This window comes from Rana temporaria, chromosome 4, assembly GCF_905171775.1.
Source record: "Rana temporaria chromosome 4, aRanTem1.1, whole genome shotgun sequence".
Classification (NCBI taxonomy): domain Eukaryota; kingdom Metazoa; phylum Chordata; class Amphibia; order Anura; family Ranidae; genus Rana; species Rana temporaria.
Window position 1 is genome coordinate 410,826,987 of NC_053492.1, and position 22,200 is coordinate 410,849,186.

A 22,200-nucleotide genomic window follows, 5' to 3' on the forward strand; every position below is an offset into this window, starting at 1 on the left:
ACTCTATATATTTAAACAGCGGAGTAAACGGCAACGAATCTCCCTGTTGTATTAATGGATGTAAATAAATATACTTTGCGGTTGTAAACAGAACGGTGTTATGGCATAATATTTGAGACATAAAATCATATATCATTCAGACATGATTCAGGCACAGAAATGGAATTACAGACGTTTTTTGACGAGATTAACAACAACATTTATGGTATCACTTTCTCGGGAACCTGGAATACAGAATCTATAGATTATTTAGACCTACAATTATTTAAAGTTGGTAATAGAATTCACACTAGAACTTTCTTTAAGAAAACTGACAGGAACAGTTATATTCCTGTAAACAGTTGTCATCACAAGCAATGGATTCAAAATATTCCCAAGGGACAACTTATGAGACTGTTTAGAAATTGTAGTAACAGTGTTGATTTTGAAGCACAGGCGACACAAATTATTAATAAATTTGTTGAAAAAGGATATAAAAGAAAAGAGCTAGAAATCTTGAAAACAAAAGTCATGAGAATGAACAGAGACAACATTATAACAGGAACACACAACAAGAAAAAGAAGAAATTTATGGATACAGCGTTCCTAACCGGTTATAATATACAGCACAAGGATATTGAAAGAATTTTCAAACAACACTGGCCTATTCTACAATCAGATAAAAGTCTAAAAAATCTGTTACCAAATAAACCGAGTTTTATATACCGAAGAGCCCCTAACCTCAGAAATAGACTAGTCCACAATGCAATAGACCCTCCCAAACAAATCCAAATTTTCAAAAACCTGAAAGGTTTCCACAAATGTGGAAAATGTCTACCATGTCGTGTTAGTAAAAAAACTAATAAGAAACGAACAGAGTTCTCCTCAACAACAAATGGATCCTCACACAAAATAAGAGAACTCATTACCTGTAGCAGTACACATGTGACGTACGTTTTAGAATGCCCCTGCCACAAGCAATATGTGGGTAGAACGACAAGAGAATTACATATTAGAATAAGAGAGCATATTGCCAACATAAAAAAGGGTTTCCACAAACACAGTGTGTCTAGGCACTTCAGGGATTATCACAACAAAGACCCTGGGTGTATGACATTTTATGGGATTGATAAGATAAAAGAACACTGGAGGGGTGAGGACAAAACCAAAAAAGTATCCCAAAATGAAACCCGATGGATCTATATATTAGACACCCTCCAGCCGGCAGGTATGAATATTGATGTAGACCTGAATTGCTTTTTAACCAATTTTTAATTATCATTTTTTATATTATTGGAAATGTGAGCTGACACATTACAATACTTGCCATTTTTATTCGTATTTTTATTACATTTTTATTGCTTTTTATAGCCTCCCCACTTCAAATATATACATATACATTATATTACAGTTTTATTTTATTATCATAGGTATCATATTATCTTTTATATTTTAAAGAAATTTTACTAATATACTAATATTATCATCATTTACATATGTCTTAATTTATATATTTACGCTCTAATTGTAATGATCTATAGGATCATGAAATTATTACTGTGGCACTTTATGTCTGAATGATATATGATTTTATGTCTCAAATATTATGCCATAACACAGTTCTGTTTACAACCGCAAAGTATATTTATTTACATCCATTATTACAACAGGGAGATTCGTTGCTGTTTACTCCGCTGTTTAAATATATAGAGTAATCTCTGATCAGGACTCCGGTCTCCAAAAAGCCACAACATGGCGGACGTTTCTTAGAGCATGCTCAGTTTAGCACTAAGAGAAGATTACAGGATCTCTAGTGGTTGGTCTCCTGTCTGCCACAATCTACAACATGGCGGACGCGTTTTTATAATATAGGGCCTCTAGCGGCTGGACTTCTGTCCTTAAAAAACTACAACATGGCGGACGTTTCAGACATAACGTCCCATATAAATAAGGAAGTGCTGGGGGCTTAGAGGCGCGCTCCAGATGACGTCAGATCGACGAAACCGGTAGAGCAGACGCTATTCTAAGCCACAGCACGTTTTATGTTATATGTTTGTTAACCTTTCTACTAAATGTGAGTACCCTGTTATATGTGAATAAAAGTTGTTTATCACTTTAAAAACGGTATCACGCTATTGGGCAATCTATTTGTCTCCTCTTCTGAGCGGTCGAGATTTTTAGATTCTGGGAAGATCCAGGGATTTTGTCAGTATATTATACTGTGAACGCCCGTTACCCCTGTAGGGGTTCAAGTATCTGGTGAGTGCGGGACCACAGGGAGTGAGCACGATTTTTTCACAGAAGATTCAGATCAACGTTTTTTCACGTGGAAGAAGCACACAGCACTTTTATTTATTTATTTTGCATGGAACTAATTTTTGCATAAGGACTTTTCACTTACAGTATGAGTACTGTCTGTTGAAAGCACACAGCACCATATATATATTTATATTTATTGATTCACTCAATTTGTGCATGAAGCAGAAATGGAATGAGGATTTTGTTTTTTGTTTTGGAAATCACTAGCACTGGAACACATTTGAATTTTTTGTTTGTTATTTGGATTATCACTAGCATTTTTTGTTTTTGTTTTGTTCTGTTTTTTATATTGTACCACCCACACATTATTATTAATTATCATTGACACTAGTCCACACTCTACACTTTAGGGTGGCGCCACAACCTGCTTTTCATATTATTCCTATGAGAATATTGTTTACTTTCACTTTTAATGGTAAACAGGACAAATAGAGATGGGGTAATTACCCTAACGGGGGCACAGACAGCATTAAAAACTGATAGGTGCTCTAATCCAGCTCCACTCCATCCAAAACAAAAATATTTTTTTGTTGTACTTCAACCACTTTCTGACCGCTCTATAGCCCAATGACGGCTACAGCATGGCTGGACAGTTCTGGGAGGGCGTCATATGATGTCCTTCCATGATAGTGCCCACGTGGGGCGCAAGCAGCACGCTCTGTGATCGATGTGTCCTTAGAACACCGTTGATCGCAGATGGGGGGAAAAGGGCCATTCACAGCGCCCCTTTACCACGTGTTCAACTGTATCTAATCACAGCTTATCACAATGTAAACACAAGCCGTTTATTGGCATTCCTTTCCTCACGCTGGCAGCACGAGAGAAGAGCCGATAACCAGCTTGTGTGAAAGGGATATCTACACTGATAATCAGGGCACTTGTTAAGTGCTGCCAATCAGTGCTTATGAATGCTGCCAATCAGTGCTGCCAATCATGCCCACCAGTTATGCCAATCAGTGCCGCCAATCAAAGACCATCAGTGATGCCAATCAGTGCTGCCAGTCGGGGCCTTCTCATCAGTGCCACCTTCCAGTGCCTTATCAGGGCAGCCCATCAGTGTCGCCTCATCAGCGCATATCAGTGAAGGAGAAAAATGTTATACAAAGAAAAAGAAAAAAAAATGTTTTTAATTTTCGTCAAAAAATTCAAAACCCAGTGATGGTTACAGTGTTGCATGTCCTTCCAATTGTCATTGAAAGTGCAGCAGCTCTGGAAGCTGAAAATGTGCCTGGGCAGGAAGGGGGAGAAAGTGCCAAGTAGGCAAGTGGTTAAGGACTATGGGCCAGATTCACATAGAACTGCGGCGGCGTAACGTATCGTAGATACGTTACACCGCCGCAAGTTTTCATCGCAAGTGCCTGATTCACCAAGCACTTGCATGAAAACTTACGCCAGCGGCCTCCGGCGTAAGCCTGCGTAATTCAAAGGGGCGTGTGCCATTTAAATTAGGCGCGCTCCCGCGCCGGACCTACTGCGCATGCTCTGTTTTGAAACGGCGACGTGCGTAGCGTACTTTCGTATTCCCGGACGTCTTATGCAAGAAAAAAACAAATTTAAATTTTGACGCGGGAACGACGGCCATACTTTATACAGCACATACGTGGGCTGTGTAAAGTTAGGGCAGGTAAAACGACGACTAAAATTGCGACGGGAAACTAGACTAGCGACGACATACCGAACGCGAAAAACCGCCGTGGATCGCTGTAAAACCTCATTTGCATACCCGACGCTGGAATACGACACGAACTCCACCCAGCGGCGGCCGCGGTATTGCATTCTAAGATCCGACAGTGTAAAACAATTACACCTGTCGGATCTTAGGGCTATCTATGCATAACTGATTCTATGAATCAGTCGCATAGATACTCTGAGAGATACGACGGCGTATCAGGAGATACTCCGTCGTATCTCTGCTGTGAATCTGGCCCTATAACCATATGTGTATAAAAAAACATAAATGCAAATCTGAAGTGATAAAAATAAATCCAACATCTGAATGGTGCTAAATTAAAAAACCTGATTGATTTGGAACATCACTTCAATGACTGTAGTTCTCCCTATTTACCATTTGTTTACTTAAATGACTGATACCGCTATTCTGAAGTGTCAGACGTGGCACAGCTAAATCTAGAATGATTGAAGCTATAGGCTAAAGGGTAGTTGCATGCATGCCACCCTTATGTTCATGTCAAGCCCAGAGCTAGCTGATGCACTTTGCTCTCTTATACATACTGCCCACTGTCCTCCACACTCCTCTCCTGTACATACTTCCCACATTCATACCCTCAACACTTGTCCCCCACGTGGGCACTATCATGGAAGGACATCATATGACGCCCTCCCAGAACTGTCCAGCCACGCTGTAGCCGTCATTGGGCTATAGAGACATCTGCTCGCCAACTTTACACCAATGCTTTACAAACTATGAAATACAGAATGGGGTTTGCATATTGGGGGGGAATGTGTTACAGTCTCCAAAGGAAGAATTTTTTTAACATGCTGACAGCAACCAAGATCCACAACTGCGGTGGAAAATGTTATTGGAGCAAGTTTCATTTTGATTGTCAGTTCTTCCCTGAGGGTGTCTTGTATCCAAGATGTCTAGTAGAATATTGTCTGTTTCACAGTCTTACATGTTCTACCTAGACTGGAAAAATAGTTGTAAACCATGTAATAAGATTTATTGCTTTTGTATGGTGTCTGTTTATTAAGGCGTGATGTGGCCTTCCTTTACACAGCGTGTCGTATAAGGCTGTCGGAGCCGAACATGTTTAGTGTACAATTGTACTTCTCTTCTCTGAGTAGAGAACTGGATGGATTTACATGATCAATGGCCATGCAAGATCAGGGGCTCAAATATTCCTCAATGAAAATATAATAACTACAGGTTGAAAAAAAGACACTAGTCCATCTAGTTCAAACAACAGAAAATAAATAAATAGAAAACCTCCATTTACACAATCCTATACCCACAGTTGATCTGGAGGAAGGCAAAAAAATCCCAATAAAGCAGGATCCAGTTTTCTCCAGTGGGGGCAATTCCCCTGGATATTCCCTGGATCAGCTACTTTTGATGTTAGTGCCTACAAATGTTAGTATCTTGTGCATTTAGGAATGCACCCAGCCCTTCTTCTTTTTTTTTTTAATTTTTTTAACAATCCACTCAGCTGGTCAGAAATTGTTCTTGGGGGAGCCTTTTCGTATTTGGAGGCTGCACATTGTGTGGCGATCTACGCAATGTCTGGCAACCCCCCCGCCCTGCTGTCTTCTGGGAGACGCACAGGTCCCAAAAGACAGCAGGGACCAATCAGAACGTGCAGCGTGACTCGCACATGCGCAGTAGGGAACCAAGAGTGAAGCTGAAAGTCTTCACTGCCTGGTTCCCTTGCCAGGATTGGTGGCAGCAGCACCTGGAAGTCAATCAGAATATCGGCTGAAGTACTGACATTGCAGGCTCCCTGGACAAATAAGTGTCCTTATATTAACCACTTCGTACCAGATGGACGTCCTTGACTTTGAGCTGGGATATCTGAATGATGCCTGCAGCTGTTGATTGTGTTCCCCTGTAAGAAAGATCATAGCGGCTGTTCTGCCGTTTGATCGTTCTTACAGGCGCCGAGAGGGGACAACCCCCCCTCCCGTCGCTCTCCGGTGCTTCTGCTGATTTACCTTTGCGATCGGTGAGTCAGAGAACAGATCCGCCGGCCCCGGCTGTCTACCATAGAGATTTTTGGCAGACCAGATGGTCGCCGGAGTCTCTATGATCGTTCGGAGTCCGGGCACGATGTTATGACATCACGTCCGGCCTCTGCATTCAAAAAAACGGCGCTGCCTTAGCTGGGAAGCCAGGATAATTATTATTATTTTTTTCAGGCTTCCCAGCCTAGGATGTTTACATTCCTTGTAATAGGAATAAAAGTGATTAAATTATATATTTTTGTTTAAAAAGTGTCAAAGTAAAAAGTTTAAAGTAAAATTAACAATAACATTATTTTTTTTAAAGTGCCCCTGTCCCCGTGTGCTCGCACGCAGAAGCGAATGCATACGCAAGTCCCGCCCACATATGAAAACCGTGTTCAGACCACATATGTAAGGTATCGCCACAAACGTTAGAGTGAGAGCAATAATTCTAGCCCTAGACTTCCTCTGTAACTCTAAACATGTAACCAGTTAAAAAAATTAAAGCGTCGCCCATGAGGATTTTTAAGTAGCGAAGTTTGGCGCCATTCCATGAGCGTGTGCAATTTTGAAGGGTTACATGTTAGTGTCTATTTACTCTGGGTAACTTCATCTTTCACATTATGCACAAAAATTGGGCTAAATTTAATGTTTTAATATTTTTTTATTTTTTAATTCATGAAACCGTTTTTTCCCCCAAAATATGTGTTTGAAAAATGATTGCGCAAATACCGTACAAGATAAACAGTTGCAATGACCGCCATTTTATTCCCTAGGGTGTCTGCTAAAAAAACATATATAGTGTTTGGGGGTTCTGAGTAATTTTCTAGCAAAAAAAATTATGATTTCTGCATGTTGGAGAGGAGTGCCAGAATAGGCCCGGTAAGGAAGTGGTTAATAGCTGCTAGTAGCTGCTGACTTTAATTTTTTTTTTTCTGCCAGCGGAACTCCTTTTTTAAGGAATTGAAGCTAAAGCATCATTATAACTGCCACATATCTAGTGCTAGATTCACATAGAGTTAGGCCGGCGTATCAGTAGATACGCCGACCTAACTCGGAATCTGCGCCGACCTAAGTTTAAGTGTATTCTCAAACAGAGATACACTTAAACCTATCTAAGATAGGACGGCTTGCGCCGTCCTATCTTAGGGTGCAATATTTAGGCTGGCCGCTAGGTGGCGCTTCCATTGCGGTTGGCGTAGAATATGTAAATCACTAGATACGCCTATTCACGAACGTACGCCCGGCCGACGCAGTACAGATAAGCCGTTTCCATAACGTATTATCAGGCCTAAAGATATTCCATCAAATAGCTGGAATAGAAATGTTAAGTATGGCCACTGTTCCCGCGTTGAAATTCAAAAATTTTACGTTGTTTGCGTAAGTCGTCCGTGAATAGGGATTTACGTCATTTACGTCCACGTCAAAACCAATAGGCCCGTGCGGCGTATGTTGCTGCAATGCACACTGGGATATGTAAGCGAACGGCGCATGCGCCGTTCCAAAAAAACGTCAATCACGTCAGGTCAAACAAAATTAACATTAAACACGCCCCCTCAGCCTATTTTGAATTAGGCGCCCTTACGCCCGCCCGCTTTAGGCTACGCCGCCTTAATTTAGCAGGCAAGTACTATGTGAATCATGTACTTGCCTCGCTAACTTACGGCGGCGTAGTGTAAAGACGATACACTACGCCGCCGCAAAGTTAGGGCGGGCTATGTGAATCTAGCCCCTAGTATTTTCAGGAGAGATCTACAATGATGGCTTTCATATTTATGTCGCAACAGGTTCCATTTCAAAATGCTTACCTTTCTTTCTAAGTCTGCCATAATTTATCCTCTTTATTCAGTTCATCTGAGATTATAATTTTTTTTACATTACTAATATTTACACATTTTCCAGATTCTTTTAATTAACAAATGTTGTTTCAATAAATTGTAGATTTCCTAAAAAGAACAATTTAGCACTGGAAGTAAAGTGGCAAAGTTCACCGTTAAAATCACAAGCATTTTTATTTCATATTCTTTGAGAAAAAATATGTGAAGATTGTTTTATTTCACAATAAATGTTAGCTTTGTAATGATAATTACCGTAAGTCTAATTAAATTAAACCTGATGGGGCCCACTAATCCTTTCCTTTTCGAACATAAAAAAATAAATATATAGTTTGGGTTTTAGGTACACTAAAAGCTGAAATTTAAAGTGCAAGTTCACTTTTTCAAAAAAAATATAAAAAGTGAACTCCCTTTCCCACCCCCTGGTCCCCACTGCAGTTCTCTTTGTGGGTAAAACAGTTTCACTGTCTATGCAGCCTGGTTCAGCGGTCCTGGGGTTTTCAAACTGCGCCACTCTTCCTCTTCTTTCAATTCGTCTGCTGCGACAGATCAGAGCAGTTTTGATTGCTGAGTATTGGGACATAACTGTGCTGACCAGTGAGAAATGCTGTCATCTGTCCTGGCTTCTCTAAGGAAAGAAGATGAAGAACAGCATGGTTTCCAAACCCCAAACCCACTACAGAGGGCTGTGTTGATAGTGAAACTTTATCATTTTTTAAATAACAAACATGTTATACCTACCTCCTCTGCGCAAGGGTTTTGCTCCTGGCTCCTCCTCTTCATCAGGTGCCCCCACGGAGAGCCGCTTTCCATGGGGGCACTATTGAGATCATAAATAATTGCGTTTCCATATTCTATATTCCATATTCTATGCACTGTGGGAGACCAGATATTGGTCCTGGGTTTAGCAACATTTTAATTAATTTTTGTATTTACTTGCTTGTGTTTTCTTTTGGAAAACCTGATTATATGTGTATACGGTTTATTTCCAAGTGTCTATTAGTAGAAAAAGGACAGTAAACATTGGTGGAAAGCATAATTTAAACACACGAAAACACATTTGCAAAGAATATTGAAGAAGCAGAGGTTATAAAGGTGCTGGTCCTGTGCAGCAAATTAAGTAACTGTAGACCAGTGGTTCTCAACCTTGGGGTCGGGACACCCTCGGGGGTCAAATGATGATTTGCCAGGGGTCACCAAATCCTGGGCTGTTCATGAAGCCTGCACTGCTCTCCCAGACTTTTTGCAACCACCCAGCCGGGCTGTCCCTGGAGCCTGTGGCCACCCAGCTGGGCTGTTTCTGGAGCCCACAGCCACCCATTCAGCCTCTTCATAGCCGCCCATTCAGTGCAGGGCATGGCTGGGGGCAGAGACTAGAGGTCAGCTAACTGGTGAGGGATGTGAATTGGGAGGGGCTGGAGGAGACCTCAGATTTCGGCATAGGTGAGAGCGATAAAAGGGAAAGAAAGGAGAACAAAGAGTGTTACATCCTAAAATGTACCATAAGGGTTTTAATACTGTATGATTGGAAGGGACTCTGGGAGCGCTAAATATCCATGGGTTAGGGGTGTAAATTACGTGTCTTGCCTTGGGTGCTGACCACCCACGCTACAAAAATAATTTTACTGTTAGGGGTCCCTACAACTTGGGAAATTTTATCAAGGGGTCACCACACTAGAAGGTTGAGAACCACTGCTGTAGACAATTGAGAACAGTTGATCCTCCTTATTTTCCTGTTTGCTGCTGTGACGTGACTTTCTGTTAGAAAACATGGTAGCCGTTCTCTATTTGCCCACTGTATGTAGGAACAAAGCCACCCTCTGTTGCTGGCTTCTGAGATACAGTACAATAAGGACCATGGGATTTGTTGGTCATAGAGAAATGCACATCATGGCTAGAATAAATTGCTCTTTCCAAACAAACAGAAGTGAGGGCAAAAATGAAGAAGTTCAGAAGCTCAGAGAACTTTACAAGGTGGCAGAAAAGCACAGAAACAATATCATGAAAAAAAGATTACAGGGCCATAAGGCCTCATGTACACTACAGTTGCTAAAATTACGTTTAGGAGCAGTTGGACATTTTTTTTTTAAAGCAGCCTCTAAACACTTCTTTGTTATCTTATGTGTACACACTACACATGCTTTATATGAGGTCTGTAACCAACCGCTGGTAAACAATAGTATACATTCATGTACAAATAGGTAGATGCATATTAAAAACAAGTATTTTATTAGGTAATCTAATCAACAGATTGTAAAAATATAAAATCATGATTGCAACAATTCATAAACTAAATGTATACATCAATGGTACAATTGAGCCATAACGCACTCCTGGGGATTTTGAATCTATGGGCTGATTTGTGAAAAATCACAATGATGTTAATCCAGGCTAGGCATAAGTTGATATAAAAATGAACAACTAAATACATGATAAAACCAGAAAGATTGCATCCTATTATGCTCTACGCGTTTCATGAAATTCACTTCCTCAGGAGCAGGTGCAATCCATGTATCTTCAAAAGATATGTATAAACAACAATGTATTGGGAAATTAACAAATAATATTTTGAAAAACAAAATTAGAGCGATGTCCTTCACAGTTTACCTTCAAATCAACTCAGACTGTTAACACGTGGTGTTTGGGACCAAGGGCCTTCAATGGAGATTTGCACCTTTCATGCTTTCCCCATTTTATTATCTGACATGTACGGGTACTACCCCCACATTTCCGGGCTAGACGTTCCTAGAAGGCCCTTGGTCCCAAACACCATGTGTTAACAGTCTGAGTTGATTTGAAGGTAAACTGTGAAGGACATCGCTCTAATTTTGTTTTTCAAAATTTGTTAATCTCTCAATACATTGTTTATATTTATGTATCTTTTGTGCTGGGACCAATCCTGTTTAATTTGTTCATAAACGACCTGGAGAATGGGGTAAACAGCTCAATCTCTGTATTTGGGGAGTGAGGGGGGATGACATATATACAGGTGTGAGGGGGGGTTGATATACAGATGTGAGGGGCTGAGTGCTTACAGGTGGGGTGGCCGGTATGCGGATTTAGTGTGATGGCCCGTGGGCAGGCCCTGTGGAATGTTGGTGATCAGTCTTGGGAGGGGGGCCCAGGCCTAAAGCTGTGTAAGGGGCCCAAACATTTCTGATGGCTGCCCTGTATGTTTTTGTTTAATTCTGTCGCTAAATACCTTATTTCACATCGCTGCTGTGCGATCTTGTGACCTCCTGCCGCTCTCCTTCCCCGATCTATGGACTACAGTGGGAGGGGCTGAGATTCCAGTCTGACAGCAGTCACGTGACCGAACATTGGTGCTGTTAAATAAGGTATTTAGCGACAGAGTTTAAAAAAAAATCGGACATCGGGGGTTATTTACGAAAAAGGCAAATCCACTTTGCATTACAAGTACACTTTTACATGCAGTCACTGTAGATCTGAGGGGGAACATGCAAGGAAAATTAAATACAAAAACTGCATTTTTCTTGTACATGATTGGACATGATTGGAAGATAAAATCAGCAGAGCTTCCCCTAATGTCCTGTATCCCCTCAGATCTACAGCGACTGCACTTACAAGTGCATTTGTAGTGCAGAGTGGATTTCCCTTTAGTAAATCAACCCCACTGTTTAGTATAGCTGGCTTTAACAGAGGGGCTGGCAGTAATTGTGCTTGCTAACTTTACTGCCACACAAAATGGCAGCAGGAGGGGAGGGGAGGAGCAGGTTTAGAGATCGGCTCACACATTAGGAACTAACAGGCAGGGAGGGATAGGAGAGGGAGATACTCAGCGGGATGGCGGCACGGTGTAAACTGACCACAGTAACATGGATCAGCAGTCATGTTTACCATGGTTACAGGGTTAGAACCTCTTTAGGTAGTAAATGTGTATGGGTTATTTTTAGAAAAAATAAGTTATAATTTAGTGTCACTTAATGTGGCTGTAAAGCCTTACATATACCCAGTGAAGTGACTGGCCCCAGGAGATACACAAAGATCAAACCAATCTGCCTACATACGTTGTACATGTTAATCTGCAGCCTTCTCTTATCTGCAGACATTTAAGGTGCATCATTTATACAACTTGTCTGAGCTTTTAGAAAACAGGGGCTAGGAATCTGAAATCTCACACTGCAGAGCTCAGTGAGGAGAGCTGATTGAGGAAAGGTACACACCCCCATCACACATGAACAGAGCTGAGGCTGTCAATCACTGACTGTGTGTTGGAGCTTCCTTCCCCTTTTCTCTTGGTGACCGGAAAACCTGTCAAAAGGGACTTGTGCAGATAACAGAGGAATGCGGCTGCAGACAGATATTACACTTGGTGTTCTTAATTGCCACAAATAAACCAGCTATAGAGGGTTCTGCTTTGTTCATATTTCATATCGGAGGTTTACAACCACTTTAAAGTGGAACTTCACCCAAATGGAGAAGTTTCACTTTTCTGCCTCCACCCCCCTCCTCTTCAACATTTGGTACTTTAAAATTTCTTGGGGGGGGCAGGTACTTGATTTGGACAAATACCCTCTCCCACTTCTGCTCTGATCACCGCATTGAGTCGGGCAGAAGTTTGGTTCCCTCCCAGCCTTCTGGGACATGTCACTGGTCCCAGAAAGCTGCTGGACCACTTACAAATCGCAGTGGAGATACAGCCGGCTTCCAAAAGTAAACATGGTGGCGCCTAGACCCAAAGAAGGTCGGTGAGGATAGTGTTGGGTCCCTGGACATGTAAGTGGTGTGTTATTAAAAGTCAGCAGCTACAGTATTTGCAGCTGCTGACTTTTTAATTTTTTTGTTTTAGACTGAAGAACCGCTTAGGAGTGTTTGCTGCAGTCAGTTACCAGCTATAGGCATACACTAATTGTCTGTTCCCTCACATTTATACTTTTTTAAATGGTTTCTAATTCATCTACCCACTTAATTGTACTGTATGCTTCCACTATGGTGTACACCAAACTGAACATTGTCAGTTTAAAGGGTCAGTCCACTCTTCCTGTCATGGGTTGATGTATATAATCACCCATGTACTTCTACATATTTTTCTTTAGCTGAAAAAACATCTGTCCTGCTGTAATGTGCACTTTCTCGCTAGAATGGATCCCCCTCTTGTCACAATGTTAAAAGAGGGTGCTTAGAAATGGGAACAAGTGCACCAATCTTACCACCCAGGTCTGAATTTCCCTAACAAGAGCCTGTAGGAATACAACCTTGGGCACCCAATGAAACTCCCTCTGCTAGGATCACCTTATTGCACACAAAATGTATTTGTTTTTTTGATCCTTACATAGGTTGAAACTGTATAAAAAAAATATATTCTGTATGAGGATCGAGGGAGTGTTGTCCATGACTGTACAAGTAAACACGTCCTATTTGCCTCATCACCCATTAGCACAAGCCTACAGTTCCTTATGGGTTCCTTATGGTAGGCTTGGCTCTGTTTCCCCCAGAAGGATTAAAAATGCGGGGGGGATTCAAAAAAGGTACCATTTACCTATAGGTGAAATAATGTTTTTTTTTGTGGACTTACCCTTTAATACTTATTTTTTTACCTCTTTCCAAAGCTTTTCACAATTGATCACTTTGCTTTCTCTCTACCCCCGGTGGCAGCTTTTTCCCTGTAAAAGGACCAATCTGTCTAAGGTAGAGAAACTCAATTTCTGTGTATTGATTGCCGTGCCTGAATGTAGTGAACTCTCAAAGCCTGTGCTAATCATTTATCCGTCTTATTTAACATTATCACCTCAATAGTTTCTCCTAAGAAATTCATTTGCATTCAAACTTTTCAAATAGATGTGCCCAGCAGCTGGAAACCTAATTAGCAGCCCTGGTCAACCCATTCTTCATTTCCTATGAAACTGAAAAAATAAACCCTCCATCTTAAATCATCCTTTCTCTACATTTCCCATGGTCATCATTCATTCCTCCATTATTTTTTCATATCAAGGTCCTCCTGTAACAGAATTTGTTCTGCTTTCTTGCCAGACTGGAATTCGAAAGACAACAACGAGAAGAGCTGGAAAAACTGGAACATAAGAGGTATGTAAAACAGGAATATAAAAATGGGCAATTGTGCAATATATCTCAATTTGTTCTTCACTTGCATGTATATATTCATTTTAAGATGAATTGGAAATACTAAAAAATGGAGAAAAGAAGAGATGGTAGAAAGATATATTTTTATGTGGTGAAACCACATTGATTGCAAAAAATAAGAACTTTACAATTATTGTACATCCATTTTGCAACAATGTATTTTTTTTATAGCATTGTTAAAGTTTTAAACTTGCTACTGCCTATTGTGCCAGTGCCACATTGGGTGCTGAGATTTTGTAATATTACAGCGAGACAAGTTCACTGCCTAAAGTTTGTGTTTTTTTTGTTTTGTTTTTCTGCTTTTTTACTTTTGAATAGATTAGAACTGTGGTCTACAAACTGTGGCCCTCAGGGTAGATGTGACCCTTTAATTGCCTTTATCTGGCTCTCAGGGGGCCTTTTCCTCTCACTGATATGAGGCATTATTCCTCTTCCTGACACCATTGATAAGGCACTATGGCTCCCACTGAAACCAGCAATGCCGTTATCTGGCTGTTGGGGAAACTGTTCCTCCCATTGATATTCCTCATACTCGCATCAACGATGAGACAGTATGCCTCCCACTGACACCAAAGATGAGACACATTTCCTTCCACTGACACCCAATAGCGGAGCACTATTCCTTCCACTGACACCAATGGTGTGGCATTATTTCTTCTACTCACACCAACAATAGGGCACCATTCCTTCCACTGACACCAATGGTGTGGCATTATTTCTTCTATTCACACCAACAATAGGGCACCATTCCTTACACTGACTCTAACAATAGAGCTAAATTCCTCCCACTGATATAAATGATTGGGCACCATTTCTTGCGGTGACACCAATGATAAGGTACACTATGTTTACCACTTTTTATATGTATAATGTGTTTTTCTCTTTTGTAATAAATATATTTTATATATATATATACCCTACCTTGAATCTGACTAGATCCTTACCAGAATATAGTGCCTATAAAGTCCATGACTAGCCCAATTGGTCATTTTTTTTTTCAAAATGTTTACCACTTTACCAATAACGAAGCACCATTGATCCCCCTAGTGATCACTGGCACTATGTAAAGTTTCTACTCCCACCATTTCTTGCAGTGACACCAATGATGAAACACATTATGGTTACCACTATACCAATAATGAAGCACCATTCATCCCCCTACTGACCACTGGCACTATGTAATGTTTCTACTCCCACTGACAACCAAGCCTAATGCCCCGTACACACTTGCAGCATTTCCGACGGGAAAAGTTACCGAAGGAAATCCCAAGGGGAAAGCCGAGAACCTGCTTGATTCAGTCTTTCCCCTACACACGGCCAGTTTTCCAGACAGGAAAACTGCCATGGAGTTTTTTCCATAGGTAAACTGCCAAAAACCACCGGGCAAGTCCGCTGGTTTTCCCGTTGGGAAAAAAGAGAGCTGGTTCTCTTTTTTCTTTTTATTTATCCGGCGGTTTTTGGGCAGTTTTCTTGTCGTAAAAACTGTGAGGAGCATACACACGGCCGGGATTCCCGGCCAAAAGCTTTCCTCACAGTTTTTCCCGCCTGGAAAACTGATGGTGTATACGAGGCATAAGACATTGGGGCTGATTTACTAAAACTGGATAGTGCAAAATCCGGTGCAGCTGTGCATGGTAGCCAATTGGCTTCCAACTTCAATTAAGCTTCGACAAAAAAAACTGAAAGCTGATTGGTTTCTATACAGAGCTGCAACAGATTTTGCACTTTCCAATTTTAGTAAATCAACCCCAATGTCTATTACCACTGATGCTGTGGAATTTTCTGCTCCCTCTGGCCGTAGGACAGTGAACTGGCCCATTGTTTAGAAAGTTTTGAGATCTCTGGATTACAACAAGAATTTAACCTGTTTACAACTGCAAGATCCCCAATGTATTACCCAACATGTTCCCCATACTCCGTTTACCAGACTGTCAAAATCATCATCATCCCTATTCCTGTAAGGTACATGTATGATGATATCATTATAAAGGTGTATTTCCACTATAAAGCTTTTACCTTGCATATGGCTAGGTAAGAATAGCCCCCCTTTTCCCCCCACTGAACTCTTTGGGTCTCTTTCCCTCCCACATGTTTTTCTCTAGGTACGATCAGAACTGAAAGCAAATTATAAGGATTTTACTGTATGTAATTGTCTGAAAACAGCAGATCACAAGTAGACAAGCTAGCTACAACTAGTGAGATTTTTGCTATGGTTTCCGTACAATCAACGCATGGAATTGAGGTGTGGTTTCTAACAGTGGCCCGGATTCAGAGAGCAATTGCGCCTGCGTAACCATAGTTACGCAGCGCAATTGCTGACTTGCGCCGGCGTTACGAATGCTCCTGATTCAGGAACATCGTAACGCCGACTGCAGCCTAAAATCTGCGTGGCATAAGGCTCTTATGCCACGCATATTTTAGGCTGCATTCTTGCGATGGCCGCTAGGGGGTGCTCCCATTGTGCTCAGTGTATAGTATGCAAATTGCATACTAACACCGATTCACAATGTTGCGCGAGCCCTGCGTACGCAAGTTACGTCGTTTCCAGCAACAGGATCACTATAGTACAGGTCAGGGCAGGCTAGAAATACACCCATTTTCACTTGTTGCTCACTTGCTGACTAGGATACCAAAGCATCACTCTTTTGCTGTGAAAATGACATTCTGTAAAATTTCTATATGCAAGTGAGTGACATATTGCTCATCCAGCAGGTTATAGGACAACCTGTGGAAACAGGTGAGTATTTTTTCTACACTTTTTGGCAGCCACAGTATGACATGGGCCTTACCAGCTGGAAATCTCATGCAGGCATCTCCTGCAAATAAATATTACAAGCTTTGTGCCCTGTACACACGACCGGTTTTCCTGACATGCCAAAACCTGACGTTTTTCCCAACGTGATTCCTCTCATCAGTCAAAAAACCGCTTGACCAAAGCGCGGTGATGTCCAACACGTACGACGGCACTATAACGTTCCATTCAAATGGCTCCACCCTGCTTTTGCTGATCCTCGTGTTCGTAAAATTTTGGTGAGAGACGATTCTCACTTTTTAGCCTTGTGCTTTTCATTCTGTTACAGCGTGACGAATGTGCTATCTCCATTACGAACGCTAGTTTTACCAGAACGAGCGCTCCCTCATGCGCGTTTTTTCCCCTCTGAAAAGCATACACACGAGCGGTTTTTCGCAATGAGAAAAAGAATGGTGGGAAACACGACGGGAAAAAATAGAGCAGGTTCTATTTTTTTTGCGGGCAGTTTTCTCGTCGGGAAAACTGCTATGGAGCATACACATGACCGGTTTTCCGGACCAATCTAAAAAAAATGGCAGTTTTCTCGTCTGGAAAATCGGTCGTGTGTATGAGGCATTAAACCTAGTGACCTTCCTAGTAATTTAACCAACAAAGATCCTACAACCTTTCCCCCCATGATCTATTGGTGGTGGGGACAATCGATAACTGAGGCCAATCTGAGAGATCAGCTTCATGAATGTGGGGAGGCCATGCTGCAAAACAATTAGATTTTACTATAGTAAGGGACGACTTTTTTTTTTTTAAATACAGATGACGACAGGCTTTTAAAGCCAAATGAACTCGACCCATGTGCATAAAAATTTCTATTTGTGCTTGCAAGATTCACTTTATAGAGCCAGCCTTGTGTTTTTCTTCTGTGTAAAGTGTATGTTGCTTTCACCTTCATTTTCCTGTCTGAAAATATTATTCATGAAATTTACCTCACCCTCTCTTGAGCTGTGTGGCCATGAAAACCAAAGCAATTTAAGAGTAAGGAGTAAAAAAAATAGGTGCTGTTTGTCAATTTCCAAGATTAGGCCCTTAATCTGAATGGAGTTTCCAAGGCAAGACATTATATCACAAATCAAAAGATGGCCGTCGTCCTACTTTAATGGAAAACATAAAGATATGTCAGTCAGTTTGCACTTGCAAATCTCAGAATTTGTGCGAGTACCCATACACCCATTACTTTAGAGTTTTAGCAGCCAAGTAAATGGTTTAAAAGCATCTCTCTGGGTATATTTGAATAATTCAAAGTATAGCACACGTTGCATTGAAGAAACTTCCTCTTCAAATTGCAGAAGTATTTTGTGCTCCTAATTTCTATGTGCCAGAAGAAGGTACGGAAAAATCTAGCCCAGCTAAGCTGGTCATACACCATACAATTTTCTTATTCAATTTACTTTAGATTTACTTTCAACTGTGTAGTACAAGGGCCTCCCCGATTACACACACGTTGAAAGTGTTTAGATTTGACCTCCTATTATATGGTTTTGGTAAATCTAAAGGAAATCTATAGAAGAAAATTGTATAACGTATGGCCAGCCTTAGATGTGATAACAGGACATGTATACAGTGCCTTGAAAAAATATTTATACCCCTTGTAATTTTCCACATTTTGTCATGTTACAACCAAAAACTTAAATGTGTGTTGTCGGGATTTTATGTGATAGAGTGATGCCGCGTACACACGATCATTTTTCGGGTTGTAAAAAACAATGTTTTTCAGGCTCTAGAAAAAACGTTTTTTTTTCAACTTCATCATTAAAACGACGTTGCCACACACGATCGTGAAAAAAAAATGCTCTAGCAAAGCACGGTGACGTACAACACGTACGACGGCACTATAAAGGGGAAGTTACATGCAGATGACGCCACAATTGGGGCTGCTTTTGCTGATTTCGTGTTAGTAAAAGACGATTCGCGCTTTTCTGTCTGTTACAGCGTGATGAATGTGCTTACTCCATTACGAACGGTAGTTTTACTAAAACGAGCGCTCCTGTCTCATGACTTGCTTCTGAGCATGCGCGGGTTTTTCACGTCGTTAAAGCCTACACACGATCATTTTTTACAACCCGAAAAACGACATTGTTTAAAACCCGAAAAATGCTCTGAAGCCCACACACGATCGTTTTAAATTACATATTTAAAAAAAAAAAAAAATTTTACAACCCGAAAAATGATCGTGTGTACCCGGCATTAGACCAACCAATGTGAAGTGGAAGAAAAATTATGGTTTTCAAAATTATTTACAAATAAATATCTAAAAAGTGTTGCATGCATTTGTATTCAGCCCCCTTTTAGGGCTCTTTCACACGGGCGGACCGTATGTCCGCTTTTTCATCCATCTGTGTACGGTTGAAAAAGGGACATACATTGGTCCCTATGAGATCGCCCGGTTCTGCATTCCTCCGATTCTGCAGACGGAGGAAAACCCTATTTTTCCATCCGTCTGCGGATCGGATCCGGTGAACACAGACAGACGGTCCGTGTTCATCCGATTCCCCCACAGAGGAGAGCGGAGAAAAGCCAGGGCGGTCCCTGCACAGTGTGCGGGGACCGCCCTGTCATCCGCCGGCTCAGCGTGGATCAACGGAGCGATCGCCGCTGAGCAAGCAGAGGTTCACGGGGCGGATCATCACTGAGCCCCGTGTGAAAGGTCCCTAACTCGGATACCCCTAACTAAAATCGAGTGAAACGAATTGCCTTCAGAATTCACCTAATTTGTAAATAGAGTCCTCCTGTGTGTAATTTAATCTCAGTATAAATACAACTGTTCTGTGAAGCCCTCCAAGGCTTGTTAGAAAACCTTTGTGAACAAATAGCATCATGAAGGCCAAAGAACACACCAGACAGGTCAGGGATAAAGTTGTGGAGAAGTTCAAAGCAGGGTAAGGTTATACAAAAATATCCCAAGCTTGCGGAGCACTGTTCAATCCATCATCTGAAAATGGAAAGCGTATGGCACAACTGCAAATCTACAGAGACATGGCCGTCCACCTAAACTGACAGGCTGGTCAAGTCGAGAATTAATCCGAGAAGCAGCCAAGAGGCCCATGGTAACTCTGGAGGAGCTGCAGAGATCCACAGATCAGGTGGGAAAATCTGTCCACAGGACAACTATATGCCTCGTAAACATGATCAGTTTTCCTGACGGGAAAACTGTGAGGAGAGATTTTGGCCGGGTATCCCGGTCGTGTGTATGCTACTCGCAATTTTTCAGATGGGAAAACTGCCCAAAAACTGCCAGACAAAAAAAAAGAACCAGCTCTTTTTTCCTGCTTCCCGAGAAGCCAATATGAATTCTGCTACATATTTTTTGGGAAACAAATTCCAATAAGTGTATATTGATTGGTTTGCGCAAAAGTTGTAGCGTCTACAAACTATGGCATGTATTTATGAAAAAAAAAATGTCACTAGTAATGGCGACGATCAGCGACTTATAGCTGGACTGCGATTTTGCAATGGGCACAAACCTGATCAGTGCTAAAAATATGCACGGTCACTGTACTAATTACATTGGCTGGGAGGGGAAATCAATGGCAGCGATCAGCGACTTATAGCGGAACTGCGATTTTGCGAAGGACACAGTGGACACCTCACTGTCACTTTTGGGGTCCAGTGACCCTTATACAGTGGTCAGTGCTAAAAATATGCACTGTTACTGTACTAATTACACTGGCTGATAATGGGTGATCAAAGGGTTAACTGTGTCTAAAATGTGTTTTCTAACTGTGAGGGAGGTGCTTTTACTAGTGAAAGGTATGAATCCGTGTCTCTGCATTACAGAACAACACGGAATTGATGCCTTTTGTACTGACAGAACAGCAATCTGCCTTGTTTACATAGGCAGACTGTCATTCTGCCTGTGTACAGAACGATCAGCGGTTGTCGGTGGACATTGAGTCCGTGGGACCCGTTGCTCAGCTCCCACTGTGTAAAATCACAGCAGGAGCGAGCCGCCGTGGCGCGCACTTGTGCCAGATAACCGGAAGTGCAGGATCACGTATATATACCTGTACATAATCCTGTTCCGCATGGCTGCCCTGTAGCAGTAAAAGTGCTATGGGGCAGTTGGCAAATAAGTATCAAAAAGGTCTCAGACATTAGGGTCTGATGCTGTGGAAGTAACAAAATGCCCCTGCATCAAGGGTCAGTAGGAATTAAAAATATTACCCTGCACCAGAGGCCAGTGAGTATAATAAATGCTTCTGCATTACAAGTCAGGGGAGGAATGAATGCCACTGTGTTATTGGGAGTAATAAATACCCCGGAGTCAGTGGTCAGATATGCAACACATCATTTAGTGGGAGGAACATTTTTCCAGCATCAGTGGTCAATGGAGTTTTTAAACCTAACTCCCCCCATTAGGAATGGAATCCTGAATGTCCCATCCAGCACTTACAGTAGGTAACCGCGATATTGTGTTTCTAGCACGACAGCATCGCGCTGATTCTCGGTGACATGGTGCCGACACCTCGCACTCGCTGGAATAGACAAAGCACATTCCAGCGAGCGCGTCATAGAAGCGACGGGAGATCCGACTTGGATTCCCGCCAATTCTAGCTGCAGTATTTGGTATGCATTCCTGAGAGGGAGAACTCCACGCCAATTTTTTAATAAAAAACCGACATGGGTTCCCCCCCCCCCAGGAGCATACCAGGCCCTTAGGTCTGGTATGGGTTGTAAGGAGACCCCCCCCTACGCGGAAAAACCGACGTAGGGGGTCCCCCTACAATCCATACCAGACCCGTATCCAAAGCACGCTACCCGGCCGGCCAGGAAAGGAGTGGGGACGAGCGAGCGCCCCCCCCTCCTGAGCCGTACCAGGCCGCATGCCCTCAACATGGGGGGGTTGGGTGCTCTGGGGCAGGGGGGCGCACTGCGGGTCAACACATCCCAGTGCACCCTGTCCCCATGTTGATAAGGACAGGGCCTCTTCCCGTCAACCCTGGCCGTTGGTTGTCGGGGTCTGCGGGCGGGGGGCTTATCGGAATCTGGGAGCGCCCTCAAATAAGTACTCGGCGCACCCCGGTTATTCTCCTTCAGGGCTGGCCGCCGCTATCTTCGTGTGTTAGCTCAATTACTAGCAGGCGGCCAGCCCGCTGTTCTGTGACGTCGTCTTCTTCTCTTCTCTTCTTCTTCCGATGTTGACCGACGCCTCTTCTCGCCGCAATGACGGGTGCGCGGTTTGCATCCGATTTATATAGGCCTCTCTTATGATGTCACAGTCCCATCATGCTCCGCGTGGGTAGGTACCGGAGCATGATGGGACTGTATCGGATGCAAACCGCGCACCTGTCATTGCAGCGAGAAGAGGCGTCGGGTCAACATCGGAAGAAGGGAGAAGAAGAGAAGATGACCCCCCGAGAGTGGAGAAGACCCCGAAGAGCGAAGGAGACCCCCCGGAGAGCAGAAGACCCCCCGGAGAGCGGAAGAAGAACCCCTCCCCCTGGTGAAAGAGCTAAAGAAGACAGGGGGGCCCCCGGAGCAGAC

The 22,200-nt window shown here is 42.4% G+C and overlaps 1 protein-coding gene across 3 annotated transcripts in view; it reads left to right on the top strand.

Annotated features, from left to right (window-relative positions):
• The window catches only part of KIF16B (kinesin family member 16B), a 452,854-nt gene that overhangs the window by 267,370 nt on the left and 163,284 nt on the right, over positions 1–22,200 (top strand). For 2 of the 3 annotated variants that reach the window (XM_040351273.1, XM_040351274.1), the window contains exon 18: positions 13,803–13,856. In XM_040351273.1, coding sequence (XP_040207207.1) covers positions 13,803–13,856 — 54 coding nt within the window. Of the gene's footprint in view, positions 1–13,284; positions 13,461–13,802; positions 13,857–22,200 lie in introns of those variants that run through there. The other variant, XM_040351275.1, reaches the window with a different exon arrangement.